The sequence below is a fragment of the Aulonocara sp. 'chitande type north' Nkhata Bay genome, linkage group LG5, assembly GCF_057382095.1.
Source record: "Aulonocara sp. 'chitande type north' Nkhata Bay isolate Kocher_YH1m ecotype deep benthic linkage group LG5, A_spYH_male_GT1.1, whole genome shotgun sequence".
NCBI classification, from domain to species: domain Eukaryota; kingdom Metazoa; phylum Chordata; class Actinopteri; order Cichliformes; family Cichlidae; genus Aulonocara; species Aulonocara sp. 'chitande type north' Nkhata Bay.
In genome coordinates, this window is record NC_141348.1 from 2589333 (window position 1) to 2612339 (window position 23007).

At 41.6% G+C, this 23007-nt stretch overlaps 1 protein-coding gene and 1 long non-coding RNA gene across 4 annotated transcripts; one reads left to right on the forward strand and one right to left on the reverse strand.

The window, feature by feature from the left end:
- The first annotated feature begins 6606 nt into the window (after window positions 1-6606).
- LOC147329657 (uncharacterized) lies at window positions 6607-11799 on the forward strand. Its single transcript, XR_015129212.1, has 3 exons — window positions 6607-6843; window positions 11365-11396; window positions 11643-11799. It is a non-coding gene; the product is annotated as an uncharacterized LOC147329657 (long non-coding RNA).
- A 2651-nt stretch (window positions 11800-14450) lies between these two features.
- On the reverse strand, window positions 14451-22094 carry LOC147329658 (BPTF-associated chromatin complex component 1). 3 transcript variants are annotated; one of them, XM_086290959.1, is made up of 5 exons: window positions 21633-22094; window positions 19107-19201; window positions 16583-16809; window positions 16354-16419; window positions 14451-15610 (listed from the first exon to the last, which is right to left on the reverse strand). In XM_086290959.1, exons 1-5 carry the CDS (start codon window positions 21651-21653, stop codon window positions 15546-15548), a joined length of 474 nt encoding a protein of 157 aa, XP_086147085.1. In that variant the 5' UTR covers window positions 21654-22094; the 3' UTR covers window positions 14451-15545. The 3 variants fall into 3 exon arrangements, with proteins under 3 accessions (XP_086147085.1, XP_086147082.1, XP_086147083.1); XM_086290956.1 differs by having other exon boundaries at window positions 16312-16419; window positions 21633-22077; XM_086290957.1 differs by having other exon boundaries at window positions 16312-16419; window positions 16583-16806; window positions 21633-22073.
- Window positions 22095-23007: the final 913 nt, after the last annotated feature.

Sequence of the window (23007 nt, forward strand, 5' to 3'; positions counted from 1 at the left end):
AGCAACAGAGTTGTGCAAAATACAATAATGTAAACAAGCAAAATACAAGAATGGCTACATCTGAAACTAATAAATATATGTACAATATATAATAGTATATGCATTTCTGGATGTGTATACTAAATATTTTTCTACGTGTGTGTGTGTGTGTGTGTGTGTGTGTGTGTGTGTGTGTGTGTGTGTGTGTGTACACATATTTTACAAATTAAATAGAGTAAACAATAAATAAAATATATAAAAATATACAGAGTTGAGACATGTGCAAAACAGTGGCATTACTGTACAGTATGGAGTGCATAATGTTGAAGTTCCAGTAGTGAAGCTGAGGTGTCTATGACGTGTTCAGCAGTCTGATGGCCTGATGGAAAAAGCTGTCTCTCAGTCTGCTGGTACGGGACCGGATGCTGCAGAACCTCCTTCCTGATGGAAGCAGTCTGAACAGTTTATGGCTGGGGTGACTGGAGTCCTTGATGATCCTCCCCGCTTTCCTCAGGCACCGCTTCCTGTAGATGTCTTGGAGGGAGGGAAGCTCACCTCCAATTATCCGTTCAGAGCACCGCACTACTCGCTGGAGAGCTTTGCAGTTGTAGGCGGTGCTGTTGCCATACCAGGTGGTGATGCATCCAGTGAGGATGCTCTCAATGGCACAGCGATAGAAGGTCCTGAGGATGCGGGGGCTCATGCCGAATCTTTTCAGTCTCCTGAGAAAGAAGAGGCGCTGCTGCGCCTTCTTCACTGTTTTGTTTGTGTGTACTGACCACGTAAGATCCTCAGCCAGGTGTACGCCAAGGAACCGGAAGCTGCTCACTCTCTCCACAGCAGCGCCGCTGATGGTGATGGGGGTGTGTACTTCTCTGCACCTCCGGAAGTCCACTATCAACTCCTTTGTCTTTGCGACGTTGAGTGTGAGATGGTTGTCTTGACACCAGTGGGTCAGGGCGCTGACCTCCTCCCTGTAAGCCGTCTCATCACCATTGGTGATAAGACCCACCACTGTAGTGTCGTCCGCAAACTTCACAATGATGTTGGAGCTGTTAGTGGCTGTGCAGTCGTAGGTGTAGAGTGAGTACAGGAGAGGGCTCAGTACACACCCCTGTGGAGCACCAGTGTTCAGTGTGATGGGGGATGAGGTGATGCTGCCCAGTCTGACCACCTGGCGTCTGTCAGACAGGAAGCTAAGGATCCAGCTGCAGAGGGAGCTGCTCAGTCCTAGATCCTGCAGTTTCCTGTCCAGCTTCAAGGGAACGATGGTATTGAATGCTGAGCTGTAATCCACAAACAGCATCCTCACATACGTGTCTCTCTTCTCCAGGTGTGACAGGGCAGTGTGTAGTGTCAGGGCTATGGCATCATCAGTGGACCTGTTGTGGCAGTATGCAAACTGTAGAGGGTCCAGTGAGTCGGGTAGTGCAGAGCAGATGAAGTCCCTGACCAGCTTCTCGAAGCATTTGCTTACGATGGGGGTCAGGGCTACAGGTCGCCAGTCGTTCAATGAGGAGATGGAGGATTTGGGTACAGGGACGATGGTGGCCATTTTGAAGCAGGCTGGGACTACAGACAGAGAGAGGGAAAGGTTGAAGATGTGTGTGAACACTCCAGCCAGCTGAGCCGCGCATGACTTGAGGACGCGGCCGGGAATCCCGTCCGGACCAGTAGCTTTGCGTGCGTTCACCTTCCTGAAGCACCTCCGCACATCCTCCTCAGACACAGTGTGCGCACTGACGTCATCCACGGTGCGCACACTGTCCGGTCTCATGGTGTTCGCTGTGTCGAATCTAGCGTAGAATACGTTTAGATCCTCACACAGAGAGGCCGTGGTCTGCAGTGTGCTGGTTTTCCCTCTAAAGTCTGCGATCGTGTTTAGTCCCTGCCACATACTCCGAGGGTTGTCAAACTGTTGCTCCACCCTGTCCCTGTACTCACGTTTGGCTGCTTTGATCGTCTTCCGGAGTTGGTAATGTGCGTGTTTGTAGTCACTGATGGTATGAATAAAAAACACATCTGGCTTTTGCTTTCTCTGGGCACAAGGTTATGGGCTCAAACTGTGGTCATAAATATTTTGTACTTGTAAATCAGTTTTTTTGTATGTGTAAAAAGAATTTGTGTGTGCGTAAAAAAGATTTGTGTGTGGACTTAGCCAAAAAATCTGTGAGAAAGTCTGCACTCAAGTTTCAAGTTACAAGTACGAATTTTGACCCCATTTTTCTTCCTTTCATCTGATTGGCCAATGTCATGTCAATCACAAATTTAACTATCCAATCAGAGAACAGGTGGGTTTGGCTGTCGGAGGGGTGCTTTTTTGAACTGCAGGTCCTTGAAGGGAATAAATGCCCTTTTACATGCCAGCCCAGCGTTTTCCTTCATCTCCACGAAGGAAAACAGTCTGTGGTGGTCTGAGTTTTGTGATTTTTGTGTCACAGGTTTACATGCTTAATACAGGGACCTCCTGAACCTTTTCAACAGCGCTGCGAACCTCCGGCGGGGGGGCAGTGTTGTGGAAAGGACAGTCTTCACTAGTGGGGATACTTACAAAGCTTTCCTTCGTTATGAATTAGCATACATGTTTTTACTGAACATTTGAAGAACCAGCAAAAAACCCAGAAACTCTTGTAGAGGACAAAGTCGGAGATAGAAACGACAAGGAGCAGGTGCATCAGGTAGAGCTGCTGCAAAAACCCACAGAGCTCAGCAGCCAGCAACAAATTCTGGATCCTTGGCTTTTAGTTAGCAGTTAGCATTAGCAGCACATGCTGCATCTGATGTGAAAGGACCTTTATGCTGCGGACTGTGACTCACAGCCCTGACGTTGTGTTAAACTAATCCTAAAGTAATAATGGTATTTCTAACCACTGATATACCACAACTTTATCCTTTCAACATCTGCTGAAAGTTAGGGGATAGAGATCCTCCAGCTTCAAACTGTATTACCCTTCAAGGACCTGCAGTTCAAAAAAGCGCCCCTCGACAGCCAAACCCATCTGTTCTCACTCTTCCGGCTCCCTCCATTGTACTCCACACACAGAGCTTACCTGTATTATAGTGCTTAGGCTGATTGCAAAGTGAACTAATTATCTAAAAAAGTTTTCACATGTGACAGTGTGCCAGACAGTTGGCAAAATAGTGTAAATAATGGCCGTAAATGTGTATAGTTTTGCTAGGAGTGCGTTGATCATTTGGAAATTGAGTGTAAAGCAGTGAGTTGTGTTTACAGTTCTGCAAAAAGAGTGCTGTGCAGTGGATTGTAGCTACAGGTTTGCAAAGTGTGTGTTACAAAATGGCAAACTGAGTGCAAAGCAGTGTTTGTGCTTTTAGTTTTGCAAACTCAGTGAGTGGTTGTGCTATAAGAATCACAGTTAGGGTTTAAGCATTCAGAAAAAACTGTAATAAAACGTAATTCTACTGCAGGTTGTATCTGGTGTCCTTCCCGTGGTTACAAAGTGAGATATAATGCTAATGGAAAGTCCTGTACATTGAATTTGAGAGTAAACAACTGTTTATGTGTAAAGCTGTATTTGTCTCTTCAACCCTGTTATGCTAGTCTCAACCCCGTCACACCTACATTTTCATATATTATTTTCTTAAAATGTTGAGGAAATAATTTAATGTTTGCTGATTTCTGTTTTTGATGAAAAATGACAAGATTGCTTTCACTCATTAGTTACATTTCAGGATTTAAGAGAGTAAAAATGTGTGATTTTATGTCATTTTTCTATTTAAAATTATTGAATTAGTATGGGGGACATCTGATTAATGTAAACATATTGATTTCTTTAGAAATACATTTTATGATAATATTCAGAGAGCCTCCAAAGTGTCTATAACGGGGTTGAAGAATTACAGTCACCACATCTTGAAAATATGATCAATAATAAAAGAAAACTAATGCCTGAGATGGGAAAATGCATTTTTCTGATAGTTAAATATGTCCTTAATGATGTGGGATATACATATAAATAGTACATTTTGGTAAAAATGTAAAAATATCCAAGTCCAATTTTTGTCGTGGAATGACTCATAAAGTGAAAAAACTCCCTAGGTGAATTTGCAGACAAATGCAAAGTGATGTTGCAAATGTTGGATGTTTTCCAGAGCAGATATCCTGTGGCAACAAATGTCCTTGATTACCTTGATGACTTGCAGATAAACCTGGCTGCCAACAAACAGCTTTGTGAAGAAGTGTGTTGAGTAGGAGCAGAAATCTAAAGTCAAGCTGACCAGATACATAATAAATGGTTGACAGCTTCACCAACACCACCCCTGGCTTCTCTTCAGTACCTTCAGGAGATGAGCAGCTACTTCAGCAGCCTAGGACCAGCAGCACTCCAAGCATCTGTGAGTGGTACTGTGGACCTTGATGCCTTTGGGCATGGTGTACAGGAGTGGGTTGCTGTGATGAGCAAACTAGCTTTGTGCTGCAAGGAGGCAGATCCTAATTCTGCTGATGCTGAGCAGCTTTTATGAGCAGCACATCAAGCAGGAACTTGACGGCTCTGGTTTTCCTGGACCATAATCGCCGACTTGAAAGTCGCTTCAGTGCACTTGACGAAACTGAAATGTGAAAGCACATAGATTTTTAGTAACCTTATTATTTGAAGGTATGTTTGCTGTTTTAACTACACACTGAAATGTTGAGTTTCTGTTCAGATGCACTGTAAACAAATGCAGATGATTTCTTTCATTTTTCTACTGAGATTGATTAAGAAGGACCACTGTTATTTGAAATGTGTTGTGGAAAGAGGTGCAGAAGCAATATGAGCTGAACTGAATCCCAAACTGATGAAAACATAAGTCAATGGCTTTACTTCTATGGTGCCTAATGAAGGTTTTCTTTCTTTTTTGAAGTGCCATTTCAAAAGAATTTTGAAGAATGTTATACTGTAGAGTTTATGTCCATATAAATATATAAAAATATATAATAAACTTCATTTCTAAGCCATCTACCTCATTGATACAGGAGGGGGGGGGGGCTCCACACAAGTAGGGGAGACCGGGGATAGTTGTAACGTGGGTCAGTTGTAACACTTCCAATTTCTCCAATCAGGGCTAAGTTTCAAATGATGTGACTCATCCTGTGCATGCCCAACTCAGTTCTGCTATCACATGTGAAAAATCAGCACATTTCGTCAAACACAGACAATTTAACACGAAAAAAAGTCATTTGTATGCCAAAAAGTAAGTTTTTCTACTTTATTTCAATTTCTAATAGCATTATCTGCTTTGCAGTTAAACTCATCAAACTTGAATTATGTTATTTGTATGTCTATGGGGATATATTCTGTGTAGGTCTTTAGTGCTAATGTTTTAGCCGTTGGCTGTAATGTAAGCTAGTTCATGGCTATAGGAGTCTGGGTCAGTTGTAACAGCAACAGTCTGGGTTAGTTGTAACAATAATGCAGATGTTACAACTTACCACACTATTACTTTAACTTATATTAAACAAGTTGGGGCAACGACATCAGCAGAGAGAGGTTCACTGGTCACATTTGTATATGTGGTTAATGCCATTGGCAACACAATTCCTCCACTGTTTGTGTTCCCACACATACATTATGCAGACCTCTGTGTCAGAGATGGACCAGTAGGAAGCACTGGTAGTGGAAATAAGTCAGGATGGGTGCAAGAAACAGATTTCCTCATCTTTCTGAAGCACTTTGCAAACCACACCAAGGTAAGCCAGGATAAAAAGTAATGGAATTGCGATGCTGGTGAACAACTACATTTTTTCAGCTTCATTGTTATGTTCAAAATTGGTGCAAGAGTTGTAGGTTATAATGCCCACTGAGCCAATGAGGCCAAACTCAAGGAAGACCAACCAAAATTAACGAAATATTCATTTGCAGAAAATTCCATAATTTGTCTTTTTTGGGGGGTTGGAATATGTTCAAAAGTTAGATTTCTGCATTCTGTCACACACACACAGCTACATAAATGGCTCTAAGTACAGTCATGTGTTGAATAAACAAAGATTACATGTTAATATTTTGTTAGTACCCTTATTTCATTGTGTTACATTTCACCCCAGGATATGTTACAACTAACCCAGACTATGGGGTTAATTGTAACATTTCACTCTTTGTGTTTGAGACCATACCATGCAATGGGTAATTGTGCTGCAGAGAAAATAGCTGCACTATTTAATAGCAGAGACATGTAAATACTTTGCATTACATTTCGAATCCACTACCTTAAAAGAGCTCCAATTTACAGACAGAAATGTCAAAAATGTTACAACTATCCCCGGTCTCCCCTATTCATACATGTTTAGAAAATACCACAACAAAATCAAAGTCATTTTGATCGTTAAAGATCAAAAAACAAAACAGAAAAGACACCGCAAAATCTCGGAGCAACTGAATAAATTTCATATCATCAAGTCGTGACGAATGAGTGCACGCACAGTGGCTGTAGGGGGAGCCACTGAGCCAGCACGTCAGCTGCTCCGGTCAGTTCGAAATTCAAAACACAACAGAAATCTCCCGTCTTGCACCGCGGCTCAAAAAGCCTCTGACGGTTATTTTAATTTAACATAAAAAATAAATAAAAATCGCAGAATGTATATTATTCAAAACTGTGGACACGAGTGGGTTGCGGTGGTCGGCAGGCACATTTTGGTATGAATGAAATATTGCTACTTGCACGTTTAAATTTCTATTTATTTTTTGTGTGTGTGACGGCTGCGTGGGTAGCAGAGGAACAACTGCCGTTGGCGCCACTTTCAAATCCTCCACTGAGACAGAATGAGAGCCCGTCTTCAAATACATTTACGCACTATTTCGCTTTTTAGCGTAAAACCAGGATTATCTTAACATTATTTCTCCTTTGGATATTCTTTTTCTTCCGAAGGTAAGAGTTTCTTTTTCCGCCCCAATTTTGACTAATAAAGTATTTAGTCTTTATCTTTTTATTTTCATTTGTAGGTAAGTAACTTAAAAGTGTTTACGTGTTATGGCCGGTAGCTGCTTTGTAAGCGTGGATGTGCTGTAAGTAAAGGCTTTGTGCGAGGGACGCTTAGCAGACAAAGTAAAGTGCGGCTTGAAACAAAAGGCTGCGTGACTGCACTGTGTCAGACACTGTGCGCGTCCATTTCTGCACGGAGACAAAGCAATCATAATATAGTATCTTAGCAAATGTTCAAATATAGCTTATTGTTAACAGTGCAGAACTTATATTTCTTTACAAAAGAGTTTAAGTGATAAGTGGAAAAGTAGAGGAAGGGGACACTCCCCTAGTCACAGCCTCCTCCCCAGCAACCACGCCAGCCCACTCGGCTGCACACTGTGTCTAAATACGACGCTAATCTCGCCTTCAAGCACAATAAACAAACAAATAAATAAACTATACTTAAGTCAAAACGCCCCGTTAAACAGAGGAAACAGTGAGAAAGTCCAGGCTCGGAAAACGCAGTGACTCAGCAGTTTCTCACCTGCGCAGCCTGTCATCCTCTCATCACAGCGAGGACTGCGCACTTTAATACGGGCAGTTATCGAAATATGTGCGGCTGCCTTTGACTTCGACTTTACTCAAAGATCAGTCAGCTCTGATTATGTATTAGTCGGTTTTTAGAACAATGAAACTAATTTTCATAAATGTGTTAATACAAAGCTTTAGGCAACATGACAAATAGATGATTTCTAGGCAAACTATAGGGAAAGTTTTTTTCTTTTTAAGCGTGTCGTTTACAAACTGATAGAAAAACGAGGTAAAAAGCGGAGCTCCCACACAGACCGCTGGACTCTCCCCCAGAATGACCGAGAAACGGACCCTGACATTAAAAAGTCTCCCTCTTACTGTTCAACGTTTTTAGGTAAGACCCTGGTTGTGTATGTGCTGCACACCATCATCTGAGAGTGAAGTAACATTTCTAATGTCTTCACTTTTTTTTAGATTAAATCTTGTTTGGTGACTTATAAAGAAAAGGTCACGACGGCTGTGCCTCACCAAGGAGATAGTGTTTGCTTATTCTGACAGAAACTGCTGCTCACAAAAAGGAGAATATTTTTGCAGAATAGTTGGCATCACTTTGTTCTAAATATTACTTTGTTTTAACAACTCAGTACTTTTAATCCATAAAACATCAAAAATACAAAGTATTAAATAAAAGTAGCAACAAGTGACACCTTTAAAACCGAAGTTGAATCTTTTTTGTTTAAGAAGACTGTAATGACAGAATTTTGTTTCCTGTCGACTGAAACAATTAATTCAATGCATCACATTCAAAAATGTATCAGCAACATTTAGAGAAATTCTGGAAATAATTATAATTCTTTTATTATATTCATTAGAGCTGTGTTCACTGAATATGTTCAGTCCGAACCATCACAAAGTGAAGTGGCCCAAATTGAAAAGCTAAAATTTCTTTACTGTATTATTTTATATTTACACTGATTTAAATCCATAAGGTAAATTTAAATAAAGTTTAATACTGCAGCTGTGGATATTTTTCACCATTCCTTATAGCATCAGATATTTTATCTGATCCATAAAGATCTTCAGCTGTTATGCAGCAGGTCAAATATTCACACATGCAATATAAAAATTGTAAAAGAAAAAAAACATAATTCCAGGAACAACAGAACTTTAAACTTCAAGATGTGAATTGATGTGGAAATATTTTCCAATGTGTCATATCCAGACTTGCACAGCAGAACCGAGTAAACAAATCTTTAAACTCTTCTTTTTTGTCTTTACCACAAACACATCGAGGGCCTCAGCCTGCAGAAATGTTAGGAAATGGATTAAGATCATTTCGGGATTATTCTATTAAAATTCGACTGACATAGACGTGAAGAAACCTCGTGTGGCTTAGCCAATTTGAATTCTTCTCCTGGACTGATGGTGTGGTGTTAGCCATTATCATCACCTGTAAGTGATTAGAGTAAGACTGCTTCATGTGAATGGAAAACGAGCATACTTTGTATTTTGGGGCATCCCTGGAGCTTAACTGTGACACCCACTGTTACACCGAGTAATGCTGGAGGAGCTGCTCCATTAGAGCCTGGTCTAGGATTTATTTCAAGTTAGCGCCGGGCCTTTTTCTTAATGTGCCCATGTTTTATTTTTCTGTGTGTGTAAAAGTGCGTAGAACAGAAAGAGAGGTAGGCAGGGCCACCTCCTTGTAAAACAGTGTAGTTTGAGAGCAGCACTTTCAGCAGTGTGAGTCTTCCTCCTTCCTGTCGACTGCCATGTCACGGCCATATGAGAACATGAGAAAATAGAGTCAGGCAAACACCGAGTGTAGCTCTCAGTGCGATTACATTTGTGCATTAATACTAGTCCATGTGTGTGTTTCTGTACTCTGCTTCCTTTGTGTGTCGCAGCACAGAGAAGCTGGTGGCTCACTGTACTTACCCCACTCGTGTGTTTGCTGTGGTTTCTGTTTTTTATTTCGCAACATTAGCCTATAAAGTAGGCTCCTCAAACTGTGTGTGAATGCATAAAGAGCTTCCTCTCAGAGCCACACTATTCTTCATTTTATATTCCTCCCTCTCCTCCCTCCCTGTCTTCTCAGGCTTTCTTTCAGTCTGACAGTGGAGCAGCTTGCCAGGCGTACAGGCTCAATGCGCCGCGCTGCGCAGCAGCCCCTTTGCCTCGCACAAATAAATTTTTTACGTGCAAACGGGAGCTCCAACAGACCCCGCGCTTTACACCTGTCTCACACACACACTGGGGAGCGTCCACATATTTTCTTTAGATTTTTCGCCGCCCCCGAAAATGTCGATTTGTATTGTAGAAAGTGACTGCTAGGGAAAAAGGCTGCAGCCCTGTAGGTTTTTATGCCTACTGAGTCTTCTCACTGTCTCAGTGTGCGTAGCTAGGGCTCAGCGAGGCAGCACTGAGAAGGACTGGGACATGCACATACACATAGCTAAAAGGTGAAAGGCCAGCAAGGAAGGATGAGGGGACACGAAGTTGTTGGTTGTTTGTTTGTGTTTGTTTGTTTGTCTGTTTTTTGGGGGGGGAGGGGGTATTTTTGGGACTGGGACCAAAACCTGACCAACCCCCTTCCTCCCCGGACACCCCCTTTTACTACGAACAGAAGCAGGAGCAACCAGAAACCCCAAACAGGCCTTTTTTCAGCTCTCTCTGTCACTGTAGTAGGCTAGCTCTATCCCTCTGATGGGTGTTTGTGTAGAGCTGCTGTTGGGACTCTCCTTGGTTTTTACTTTTATTTGACAAATCTAGTCATCCTGTGTGTCTGTGTGTGCCTCTGTTGTTCCTGTTTTATGTTATTTTTGAGGACTAGTTCTGATTGTTGGTCTGTGGATTGTGACAATGTATCCACACAAACAGGCAGAAGAAGGTGTGAGTTTACTTTCAGTGTTCTTAGTCAGTAGTTAAGCTAGTTAGCTCCTCCATCATCAGGTTAACATCTCAGCAGCAAATGGTAAGTGAATCTTTTTTTTTCCTCTGAAGAATGTAAAATGGCCTGTGGTGCTGTGACTGCAGGAGCAGCAGGCCATAGACAGGAGCTTTCCAACACTTTGCCTTTTATTCCCTCCATCACACTTTGATTCTTCTGTGAGTGAGAGTGGATGTTTGGGACGTAGTTATCTGTAGTTACCTTTTCTGACCCTTTGTGGCCACATGCCTTTATAAGGCTTCATTTGAGCAGCCTTGGAGGTTAAGCATCAGCACCAAACATTTTACATTTAAAACTGTTTGTTTTAAATAAAAACTTCTTGGCCCTTTAAGAGGATTTTTTTGCAGACAGATATGCATGCGTATGTTTCCTGTTTACAGCCGAGTTTTATGGAAGTATAAATCTTAAGTGTATCCTGTCAAGTGTGGTGCATCAGGTTCAGTGCTGGCCCCGCCCTGTCCAGTTCAAATCTGTTTTTTCTTTATACTGACGAATCAGTCAACTAACTCTCAGTTTCACATTAAAATGACAGAATACTGGCTCCAATGTAAGGATCCACATGTAAAGTGAAATATATCAATCAACAGAAAATCCTTTAAGTAACTGTTGATCACATGTGAAGGATATTTGCAGGTATTTTATAAACCAAACCATAAACAAAAACTGATTTTTCATCACTGATATTCTGTCGATATATCTGTAGTTGGAAATGCATTTAAATAAATAAAATCCAAGCAGGTTAAGATGACTACTTCAGTCTCACTTATCCTTAAAAAGCAACCCTGCCTTGTTTTCTTCTTTCCTCTGACACATGAAATACTGAACTGCAGCCAACATTCACGAATTAGATGACGGGAAAATTGTAAGAGAACCTCTGGGCTGGACCAGAGCTGCTGTACCTTCAATAATACTGTGTGGCATGAGTCTGGATTAGTTCCTAGGGGCTGCATCAACAAGACATGACTTCTTAGACAATTGCACTAACTGATCTGCTCTGATTGCAGTGTTTAAAGCGTGACCCTCTGCAGGGCTGCAGGTAAGATGCTGTTTTACACTTTTGGTATAAAAATACACATTTGGTTCAGTGGAGATTCATTAAAATTGGGATGCAAGTATTTTAATAAATCACTTTCTTTTTTTACTTTCAGCTTTTTGAACTTGATGTATCTTGAAAACTCAGACATCTGGCGGATGTTTATATTGTGTTTCTTTTTGGTGAAAGACTTCTTCTAAAAGCTGCATGTAAATGTCGTTTTTCATTTTCTATCTTTGTTTACATTAGAGTAGGTAGCTTGTTACGACTCAACGTTCCCCACTGCTGTGTGCTGTTTGTGGTTTGCCTTTAAGGATATAGTCGGGGTAAGTACAGTCATACTTTTTATTTTATTTCAGTTGCTTAAATAATCTTTGATTTTATTTTATTTTTTGTAGTATGTTTCAGGTGGAAATCATCAGAAAATAAAATGTGTGGATTATTTTATCATTAAATACTTGTGGTGAAACATTCTTTAATGTTATCTTTCTTCAAAAATATCTGAGCTATATGTCGTCGTCCCCCTCCCCTCCCCCATCTGCTTCCTCTTTTTCTCCACTTCCTCCATTTTCTCTGTTTTTAAAAGAAAACCGTACAGATGAACGGAATCAAAAATTCAACATTATTGTACGTGGCCGTCTTCTTCAGAGAAAGGTCACATACATTTCAGTTTTGTCTTTGCCCTCCCGCCCCCGTGGACATGCACCAGCCTGAGTCATGGACTCGGTGTGTCCAGGGTGCGCTCTAGCAGCACATCATGTTTTGCAGATGTGCTGAATCGCTTCAAATCATCATGTGCTGCCACCGTGAGCCCTGGGATCCTCAGCATCACACTGCTCCTAGTCCATTTTCCTCCAGCTTAGACTTTGATTGCAATAATTTCTGTTACTTGTCTTAAAGCTATGAACCACATGTGGGTGAATGAATGCATGAGTCGCTTTCCTGTTGTCTGATAGCAGCTGGATGCATGTCATTATCTGAGTATCACTGGTTTATTTTTCTGTCGAGATCTGTGAAAAGAATTGCACTGACATGAATAGTGAGCAGCAGTAGTGAGCACAAACTCACATTTAATTCTGTTTCAAGCTGAAATCCTTTTGTCTCCTGACAACAAACTAATTGCACCAGTGAGTTGAAAACAGCATTTCCTACTTATAGAGAACATAATGAGGTTAGAAAATGAGGACGAATGATTTAGATAATTTCCTTATTTAGGGTCGACAGCTTAGACACGTTCTATTTAAAACAAACTTTTTTTAGGTTTTTCACTCATAACGATGTTGATTTTATGTTAGTGTTTGTGTGGAACAATCAGCGATTAGACTCCAGCCACAGTTCTCTTTCTAAAGGTTTTTATTAAAATAAGAGAACAATGTGTTTTATCCACATCATATAAAACTAATTTCTGTTTATGAATAATTGTTTAAGAAACTTCGGAACAAACACACAGCTGACCAGGAGTGCCTGCATGTTGCATTTGTTTATATTTTGTTGCTGATTTTCTTGTTTTTGATAGGTACTCGTGTCAAAGCCTGCCAGTCTGTGGAATCACTCATTTCAAATATGTGCTCGTCCCTCCAGAGATCACTGATCCATCCAAAGCTGCTGTCACAAACAACCTGAGAGGTGTTTGCATTGAAATCTCTGGTCTTTATATTTCAGATCAGTATGTGGGAGGCAGATCACTGCATGCTGAAAATATGCTGCGTTACCTGTAGTGCTTGGATTTATTCTTTACTTGTTTTTCCAGAAATGCATGTTTGTGAGTACGTGTGAGTGTTGGTCACATTCAGTGCATCTGGCCGTAGCAGCACATCATTACTGGTATTTTTCACTGCATTACCAGTATGTTATGTGCTGCTTCTGTCAGACACACATCACTACATTGCTGTGATTATCATTTATTTTGTTAGAAATAAGCAGCACTGCAGTTTAATGTGTCTAAAACTTCCCAGTGGACGAACATAACGGTCTGTGGGTCGATTATGACTGTTACACATTAATAAAAGGTCAGCATTTGAAAACTAAAATGTCTACTGAAACTTATTTTAGACCGAAAGAAAAGGTTCAAATCTGTCTCACCTTAAACTACATGCATGCTAAAGTTCTTTAAGGTCGCGATGGCTTTGTTCCAAGCACAATAATAAAATCTGAGCCAGGTTTGAGTGTCTACAGCGCTGATGAATCTTTACAAAACGCAAATGAATGTGTCATGATTTCCACTTATGTGAGCACACAGAGATGGTGTATGAAGGATATCACACTGCTGGTCACTGTGTTCCTATAAATGTCCTTGATGCCGTCAATCACATCCACCGTCAGCACCTTCACAGCTTTTAGCTCAAGGGATATTTCTTTAAATCATCCTTTTGCAATTTACTTTTCCCTCTTCAGGAGAGAATTAGCATCACTTTTCTTAGTGTCTTAATGTGTTGGGGTGCACTTGGAGGCTGGCAGATGAAAACTAAAATAATGTTTTCTTCTATTTAGACAAAAACATTTCTTTGGGAACTAAACAGAATGGAAAAGATGCACAAGCACATTCAAATTCGCAGCTATTGCATCATCCCCCAAACATCTGTTTCTTTTAAGCCAACGTGTTTACGGGCGATCGTGGCTCAAGAGTTGGGAGTTCGCCTTGTAATCGGAAGGTTGCCGGTTCGAGCCCCGGCTTGGACAGTCTCGGTTGTTGTGTCCTTGGGCAAGACACTTCACCCGTTGCCTACTGGTGGTGGTCAGAGGGCCCGGTGGCGCCAGTGTCCGGCAGCCTCGCCTCTGTCAGTGCGCCCCAGGGTGGCTGTGGCTACAATGTAGCTTGCCATCACCAGTGTGTGAATGTGTGCGTGAATGGGTGGATGACTGGATATGTAAAGCGCTTTGGGGTCCTTAGGGACTAGTAAAGCGCTATATAAATACAGGCCATTTACCATTTACGCAGCTATGCTTCGCTGCACTTCAAAGCTCAAGCACTTTCATGCAAAATGATACTGATGAAAATTCCCCGTCTGTGACGCTCCTGCCAAAGCAATAAAATAAATGAAAGGCATGAAGTCGAGATAAAATAAATCTATCACCTTAACTTTATGTTCCACTCACATGAATATAAAGAAAAGATTAAACAGCATGAAACATACATGATGCTGTCAAATGCTAAAATACACAAAAACCGACAGTTTCTACATACAGAAAAAATAACAATTAAAATCATCATTTGTTACATTGTTTCAACTTCCAGACTCCAATCTGGAATAATAGGAGCTTGATATGGATGCTGGAGAGGTGCAATATCTCTTTTTATATTCCCAACACTTTACTCACTTTAGTCACTTATTCAGTCACTTTAATTTTAAAACTGTATATTCTGTGTATTTATTATCTCACTCTTATTGCCTGTTTATGCTCTGTCCTTGTCTTCGACGTCATGCTGCTCTGTTGTATCTTAATTGTCCCTTTGGGATGAACAAAGTCTGGTTCTGATATTCAATTGGAATTCATCCACATTGTCTCAGCTCACTGGTGTCATTCTGTTTAGTGGAAAACTAGTTGTGTTTCAGAGCTCTACAGAGAAATCCTGGTAAAGTTAGTTGAGATGTCCTTTTATCATGTTGTTACTGCCATGTCTGTACAGTCAAAGTTTTAACCACAGATATCTGCCAAAAGTGAGATGTGGATTTCTCAGGACACTGGCTCGTCAAAGACATTAGTAACACATGCCAGCAATTATGCTGTCAACATGACAAATCGAATCTTACAAAGGCATTTGGAGGCACTGAAGTGGAAATTATAGAGGAGCTTTTTAATGAGTTTCTGTAAATGCTTTAACTTTGTTTAAAAAACACATGTCCTGCGTCCGCAGCGGGAGAACTTTTGCAAAGGTTATCTTTTATCAGTGAAGCCAAGGGTTTTCTGCTGAAATGTAACTTAAATAAATAGAGTGGGATATTCTAAATGTTTCTCCAACCAGAGTTTAAGGAAACGAAAATTACACAAGGTCACACATTATGCCAACTTGCCTAGAACTAACTTCATCACCAACACATTCTGACTGCTGTTCATCCTAGTGCTCAGCATCCACTGCTTACAAACACGAGTCCTGATTTTTACAAATTATTTCAAGTGTTTCTTCATCACTTCTAGACGTTTACAGGAGGATCAGCGGGACAGCAGAGGCAGGTCGCTGGGGTTCATAATGAGGCTTGAGTCCAGGTTCAGAGTATCTATGGAGACAGAAAAGAAAGTCTCATATACTTACTGTAGATCATCAAATGGTCCAAATCTTTACATGGGGCCCATAAATATACAGGCTTGTGGGTTTTTGCCAGTTTATTGAATTACTGTCCCGTCTTTACCTTGCAGTGGCCTGATCCTATATAGATCGTCTGCCTTTTTTACATAACCTCCTTTTGTGCTAGTACACATTTACATGTTTTGGATAGTGCAGATGCTCACAACGTCACTTTTTTTAATGTGAAAACCCAAAGTTTCCCTGCTCTCAACTTTAGCTGATAGCCACTTGCCCAAACTGCTGATGGTAAGGCCAGTGAGGTGCAGGACTTACTGGATGGGGTTTTCTACCCAATTTTTTCTGCTGAACAACAGAAGTCAGACCCGATGATGTTAAAGCAGAAGCTATCTAATCTTTTGACTTGATCCCAACTTTTCAATGTGTGTGTATGTGTTAGTCCCCATAGGGAAATTGTTCCTCTGCATTTAACCCAGTGTGTAGGGACGGTACCTTGCTCAGGGGTACCTCAGGGTAGCCATTCAGTGGAGTCGAACCCCCGACCTTCCGATCATGGGGCCACCACTCTACCTACTGAGCTATCCCTGCCCCAGGGATATTTGACAGCTTCTGTTTGTTTGTGTAATTCAGCGTAAAACAATCCATCTGTGGTTTTTTTCTGTTCATGAACTTTACCTTGATCAAAATTGTTGAGTTTTTTGGAGTTGGATCGCTCACCGAGTTCCTCGATGTCCACAAGATCGCTGTTCACATCCGAATCATTCAGAGCGCTGAGGGTCACATCTGCACACACACAGCACTCACTTCACTTCACTTCTCTGTATTATTTGTTCATTTTTGTGTATTTAAAATTTACAAAAAGTTATTATTTACAAGCTACAAGAAAGTTTTTTTTTTTTTTTTTTATGAAATGAATAAAACTGTTGGTGGACTCGAGGATGGAGACCTGCAGTCTTCTGTTTCTTCAGAGGAGGCTGGCTGGAGGGGGGACCCTGGAGACCTGCTGCCATGACAACCTGAGCTGTGGACACAGAGATAACAGCTGGAGGGCCCTGCGATGCTCTGGCAACAGCAAGAGTGGATTTCTTGATGACCTTCTTTGGACTGTCAGAAGTTGCAGGCGTAGCTCCATCTTCATATGGTTTCCTCTTCACTGTGCTCTTTGTCAAACTGCTGGAGGAGAGATGGGAGCTAAATTAAGGATTAAGCTATTCCGGCCCACACTGGGTAGTCTCTGCACATGTGATGACACAGATGAATCACACGTTCTGTGACCATTTATTTGGTAACTCGTCTGACTCTGACTGTAACACTCTGTGTCTGATTCATGTTTATTATTAAAACCGGCTCACAAAGTTACACGTTTTACGCCCCAGAGGTTGTTCTCATGAATAAGACGTGTCCAAGATTTTTAGTAGATACACCTATGGTCTCAATTTAAAAATTCTACGTTGAATTATTCTCGAGTTTTCTGAAAATCTTATGAATGTGCAAACTTAAACCCCTGACCTTGAGATGGAGGTCACAGAGACTGAACTTCTTTTAGTAGATGCAGCTATGGTGACCCACAAGTTAATGCACTCACAAACCTAACTTAAATTAGGTTATTTATAGTATAGTTTATAGATTATTTACAGTACATGAAATTGTGCCATGCATGCTATGCACATGTATAAGTTTTGGGTTGTAGACTCACGTAAATGCTCATCCTGTTCTAGCAGATGGTTTCCTCTCCTTAAGGGTAGCCTGGTCTGATTGTTGGAGTCTTTCCTTCGTTATTTGGGCCTTTACCTTACTATATAAAGCAGTGACTCCATAGTGTAGTGGTTTACACTACTCAAATCCTTTGGAGTTTGCATCAGAAAGGACATCTAGTAAATCTACTTAATCAAATATCCATCCACTTAGGCTACGTTCACACTGCAGGCGAAAGCACATCAAATCTGATTTTTTTGACCCTATGCGACCCATATCTGATCATGGTAGGACAGTGTGAACGACACAAATCCGATATTTTCAAATCAGACCTGGGTCACTTTCGTATGTGGTACTGAATCCGATACATATCTGATGTTTCAGAAAGCGACTGCTGTTTGAACGGTCATGTTGCATTAAATCAGTCTTTTACGTCACTGACACAGGACAGACGCCAACTATCAGCGCCGGAGAAGACATCGTGAACGCTTCCTGGCTATCCAGTGAAACTGTTGGGAAGACAACGTGAACATTTTATTTGTACTGTATAATCTGCAGATTCTGACAGGAATCTGCAACTATCCTTTGAAGCACCGCTCCTCTAAAACAGCAATAAGGATCATTATTAGGCCAAATGTAAATATCACAATAACTTTATAACTTAAAGCAAAATTGGGAAATGTAAAGTCCGAAACAGGTCTTTATATTAAGGCTATCAGTCCAACAACAGGGCAGCACGGTGGCACGGTGGTTAGCACTGTTGCCACACAGCAAGAAGGTCCTGAGTTCAATTCCACCATCAGGCCGGGGTCTTTCCGTGTGGAGTTTGCATGTTCTCTCCGGGTACTCCGGCTTCCTCCCACCGTCCAAAGACATGCAGTTTGTGGGGATAGGTTAATTGGAAAATCCAAATTGTCACTAGGTGTGAATGTGAGTATGAATGGTTGTCTGTCCCTGTGTGTTAGCCCTGTGACAGACTGGCGACCTGTCCAGGGTGTACCCCGCCTCTCGCCCTACGACAGCTGGGATTGGCTCCAGCGCCCCCCACGACCCTGAAAAGGAAAAGCGGTAGCGAATGGATGGATGGACAGTCCAACAACACTGTTTGCTCTGGGTCTAAACAGAGCGCGTTGTGTGTGACGTCTTCTTTTGCACATGCGGCCGCTTTGAGGGTTCACACTAGAGCGCGTTTGCTGTCGCATTTTATTTGTAGTGTGAACAAGCAGACAAAAAAGTAAATAAATGAAAAATCGGATTTGATAAAAAAAATCTGAATTGAGCATTAAGACCTGCAGTGTGAACGTAGCCTTAGAGACCCCTCGTGAAAACGTTTACCTTACTACAGGGGTGGGTAACTCCAGGCCTCGAGGGCCGGTGTCCTGCAGGTTTCAGATCTCACCCTGGGTCAGCACACCTGAATCAAATGATCAGGTCATTTCCAGGCCTCTGGAGAACTTCAAGATGTGTTGAGGAGGTCATTTAGCCATTTAAATCAGCTGGACACGTCTAAACCTGCAGGACACTGGAGGCCTTGAGTTGGACACCCTGCCTTACTATATAAAGCACACTGAGAAATTAATTTTCTGTTATAGACAGAAAATTAATTTACTTAACTCAATGGTTTATAATGAAATTAAACTTATATAAAGTACATCTTAGTTTTTGGCTCCAACAACAAAAACAGCTCAAGTCCATACGAAATGCAACAACATTACTTTTTATATCATTTTAGACAAATTATTATAATTATACAAGGTGTGTGAGACTAGTGTTACCCGGCAGGACTGGACTCTGCCACTGGGTGAAGCTGCATGGTGAGTTCTCCTAGTTTGGTGAAGGCTGCTCCTGCTGCAGAGAAGATCTCGCCCACCTGGCCAACACAGAGTGGTTAAGTGGACAAGTAGCATCCATGGAAAATGACTACGTATCGTTCCACAGAGGGTGAACGTTGTAATAAAGGGATGTGTACTGCAACATGCTGCGATTAACATTTAGGTGGTAGAGCAGGTCAGCTGAGAGAAGGTTGGTGGTTCAACCCCTCTCTGCTCCAATTTGCCTGCCAAATATCTTTGGGCAAGATATTAACCCCAAATTATGAGTGCGTGTGGGTGAATGAGGCAAGTTATATAAAGCACGCTGAGTGCTCAGATAGACGTTTATCATTGGGATCCAGGTTGTTTATGTGCAGTGTCCTGCTGCACGCAGTCACAGCACAGAGTAATACAACAGCACCAGCTTACACTGGTGCTGGGTGGAGGTATACAGATTCCCCCTCACTGGAAAAGAAGGACCAAAAGCAACACGTGGGCATAGATGATCCATGATTTTCCACTGTTGCTTTTTAGATATTTTGTCCTAAAACTTAAAGATTTTGCAATATTGTTTGATGATCCCCTGGAAAAGTTCAGTCCATGTTTTGGCCATTGTGTAGAAGCAGCGGGAAGCTCGGTGCAAACTGGGGTTGGTACGTTTGTGTAAGGATAACAACTAGGGTTGCCAACCGTCCCTTAAAATACGGAATCGTCCCGTATTTAGAAACAAAAGTACACGTCCCGTATTGAGCTAATAAGGGACGCACTTTGTCCCGTAATACAGTGAGAATCAAAAGTAGTCTATAAATGTTTATGGAATTAACGTTTTGTCTGAAAACATAATTCCCAGCCCCTCTCCTGCTTTGTGACCAATGAGCTGACAGCACACTTATGACAATTCGAGTATGACAATTCAGATTACCGCTCATCTCATTGGTCGAGGAAAGGTCGCTTACGGAGAAAATACCGGAAGACAACAGATGACCACAACAAGAAGCATGGCCAACAGGGAAACAAACGCCGTCACTGCGGTGCAAGTCTCGGACGACAGTACACCTAAAGCTGGGCAGACACTGTGCGATTTTTTCAGTCACGTTATTCAGCTCCTGCTCAAACTGCACGATTGACTCGCAGGGGTTAGAAGTTGGTAGGTCACGATGCAGGTCTCACACTATACCGCCCGATGCTCTGATGCGACCTGAGTGCTCACACTGTGCCTCCATAAAATTAAGGTTATAACAGAAAATCTGTCGCTCGCTCTCTGTCTCTCACTCACACAGACACACCACCACCATCAACTTTGCTAAATTGCTAATGAAAAACATGATCAGGCAGCTGTGAATGAGCAGCAGTGTAAATCCAACTATTTTCACGGTTGTTGTGGTCGTGATCATTTTGTGATGCCACATCGAAAAGGCTCGGATGAGCTTTTCAAAGTTCTACAAGTTGTGCCTCCATCGCTTGTGTCCAGATCACACGCTGCACAGCCGTGCTGCTCCGTCTTTTTCACGGCGTTTACGTGTTTGCGCGCGAGCAGTGTGAGCGGCTCACGAGCGATTGATGATCGGGAGCTGGTCGTGAGGTGTTAATCACTTCTCGTTACCCCACGTATACTACACGATGAAGGCCAAAATCGGTCCGATCACTCAAAAATCGGCTCAAAATGGGCCTAAAACCGCACAGTGTGAGCCCAGCGTTAGAGCAGCAATGTTTGTTCCCCTCAGAGAAAGGGAAGAATGGGAAAAGGAAAACACCTGGCTGGAAAAAGTTAATATGGGCATGTGCAATGAATATCAGCGCTATGTGGCCAGAAGTGTGATAATATAATTTATTTTGTGTAATAAACGACTGCAAGGATAGATGATTACAACAAATAGATGACTAATACATAAAAGTAATACATAGATGAATAATGATGATGAGTTATGATGCGTAATCATGGGAACAAGCGGGTTTACAAACAGGAGCAGCTGATTAGCATTAGAAAAGCTGAAATAATACCTCAGCTGAAGCCAATTGTACTAAATGCACTAAATGTGCACTGTTACAAGAATATTTTTCTTTCTATTGTTTTCTATTATTTTAAGTTAAGCAGGACAGAGTTCTTTTAAAGAAAGATTTACTTATATTCTCAAAAGTTAAGCATGACAGGCTTCTGTTTAAGAAAGAGACCTGTTTTATGTGTTAATGTTGTCATTTTGAGCTAAAAATAAATGGCTAAATGATCATTTGTTTCACATGTGTTCATATCACAAAGAATACACATCTACTTAAATCAAATTCAAGTCAAAGGGTTAAAAAAAATAATTTCACACACAAAAAAAGAGCTAGAAAATTCACCACACTGGGAAGGGTGAAGACAACTGGGTCGCCCGGCCCTGGCCACGAGGTGTCCCTTATTTATTTTTCAGGGAGTTGGCAACCCTAATAACAACACTGTATGCACACCATGTAATACATGCTAAATGTTCACGTGTCAGACTGACTTACTTTAGTAGAAGCTGAGGTCATTTCGCTGGTCTCTGTGATAGCACACACTCAATGATGTCCTTCAGTTCAATTACAGCTACTACGATGCTAACAGCATAGCCACTTAGCTAATGTAGCTCCACAGCTAGAAAGCAGCTCTCCCGCCGTCTTTAGTATCACTGCTTGGAAAAGGCAGTCTTTTTCATACCGCGCTGCATACTGCTGCAAAAGGTGTTTTATCTGCCTTCAAACTTCTTTCCTATCATGTCACTGACGACAGACGGATGTGCGCGCGCTCAGCAGATGGCTCGCGCTGGCTTCAGGGTGCACTCGTAAATCTCAGTTTTTAAGAACTCACTGTGACCGGGTCACTCGAAACGGGGTAAACTTGAGGACGTGAATACTTACAAGAAAAATACATCTAACCCTAATCAGATTAGTAGATGATATTACGGAGCCCCGCAGGGGACATGGGAGAAAAAAAAATTAAGACGGACTTTTGCGAGATCGCGAGTTTGTTTTGCGAGATCTCGCAAAAGTCCGTCTTAATTTTTTTTCTTCCATGTCCCCTGCGGGGCTCCGTACGATATTGAGGATAAAAACTGAAAAAAAACTAAAAAAGGTTACCAAGAAGAAACGTTTTAACAGAATGTTCAAAAACCTTTTCATAATGTTAAAGTGCTGGCACACTGTTGGAACCACAGATTGTAGCACGTTCTTTTAAAATATGGCCGTATAAGTCTGTCCATCCTCAAACTAAAATCATACACACTGTGATGTCTACACTGAGAATCTATTTTGTATAGTCCCGGGGAAAACGCTTCAGCAGTTTGACACTCAGGCCAGTGCTTCGTGGTGCTGCAGTGGTTAGAACTGTCACCTCACAGCAGGAAGGTTCCTGGTTGAAACTGATACTCTTACCTTGGCTTTAAAGAAAGAAAAAATACTGAATAGCAATGTCCTCAGAACATCTTTCACAATAACTTCTTGATGGGTGCAGACTAAAGCTAAGCACACCGATAATCGCATTCGTGCTTATCATGATCAGTTACTGTAGTTAAAGAGCAGGGGATCTGGTCTTTTTGGGGCTTCTTTGAGTGACACATGGTGGTTTACATTGTTAACATTTAGGCAGTCTATTGACAATTTATATTGTATTTATCTTTTATATTGTTATATTTTACCATAAAACACCTTAATTGTTTACAGAAATGAGATCTGACTACACACTGGTGACGCTACTGTAGAAACAACAACACACAAGTCCAGAGGGGATAGTATGAGGTACAGCATGACGGATGGCTGTGGCTCAGAAGGTAGAGTGGGTGATCTACCAGGTGGAAGGTTGATCATTTGATCTCTGGCTGCTTCGGTCTGCATGTCCAAGTGTCTGTCG

Coding starts and splice junctions, on each gene's coding strand:
- LOC147329658 (XM_086290956.1), bottom strand. CDS start 21,653: ATGACCTCAGCTTCTACTAAA. Junction 16,810..19,106: donor GCAGAGTCCAGTCCTGCCGG/GTAACACTAGTC, acceptor TCTCTCCTCCAG/CAGTTTGACAAAGAGCACAG. Junction 16,420..16,582: donor GAAGAAACAGAAGACTGCAG/GTCTCCATCCTC, acceptor GTGTGTGTGCAG/ATGTGACCCTCAGCGCTCTG.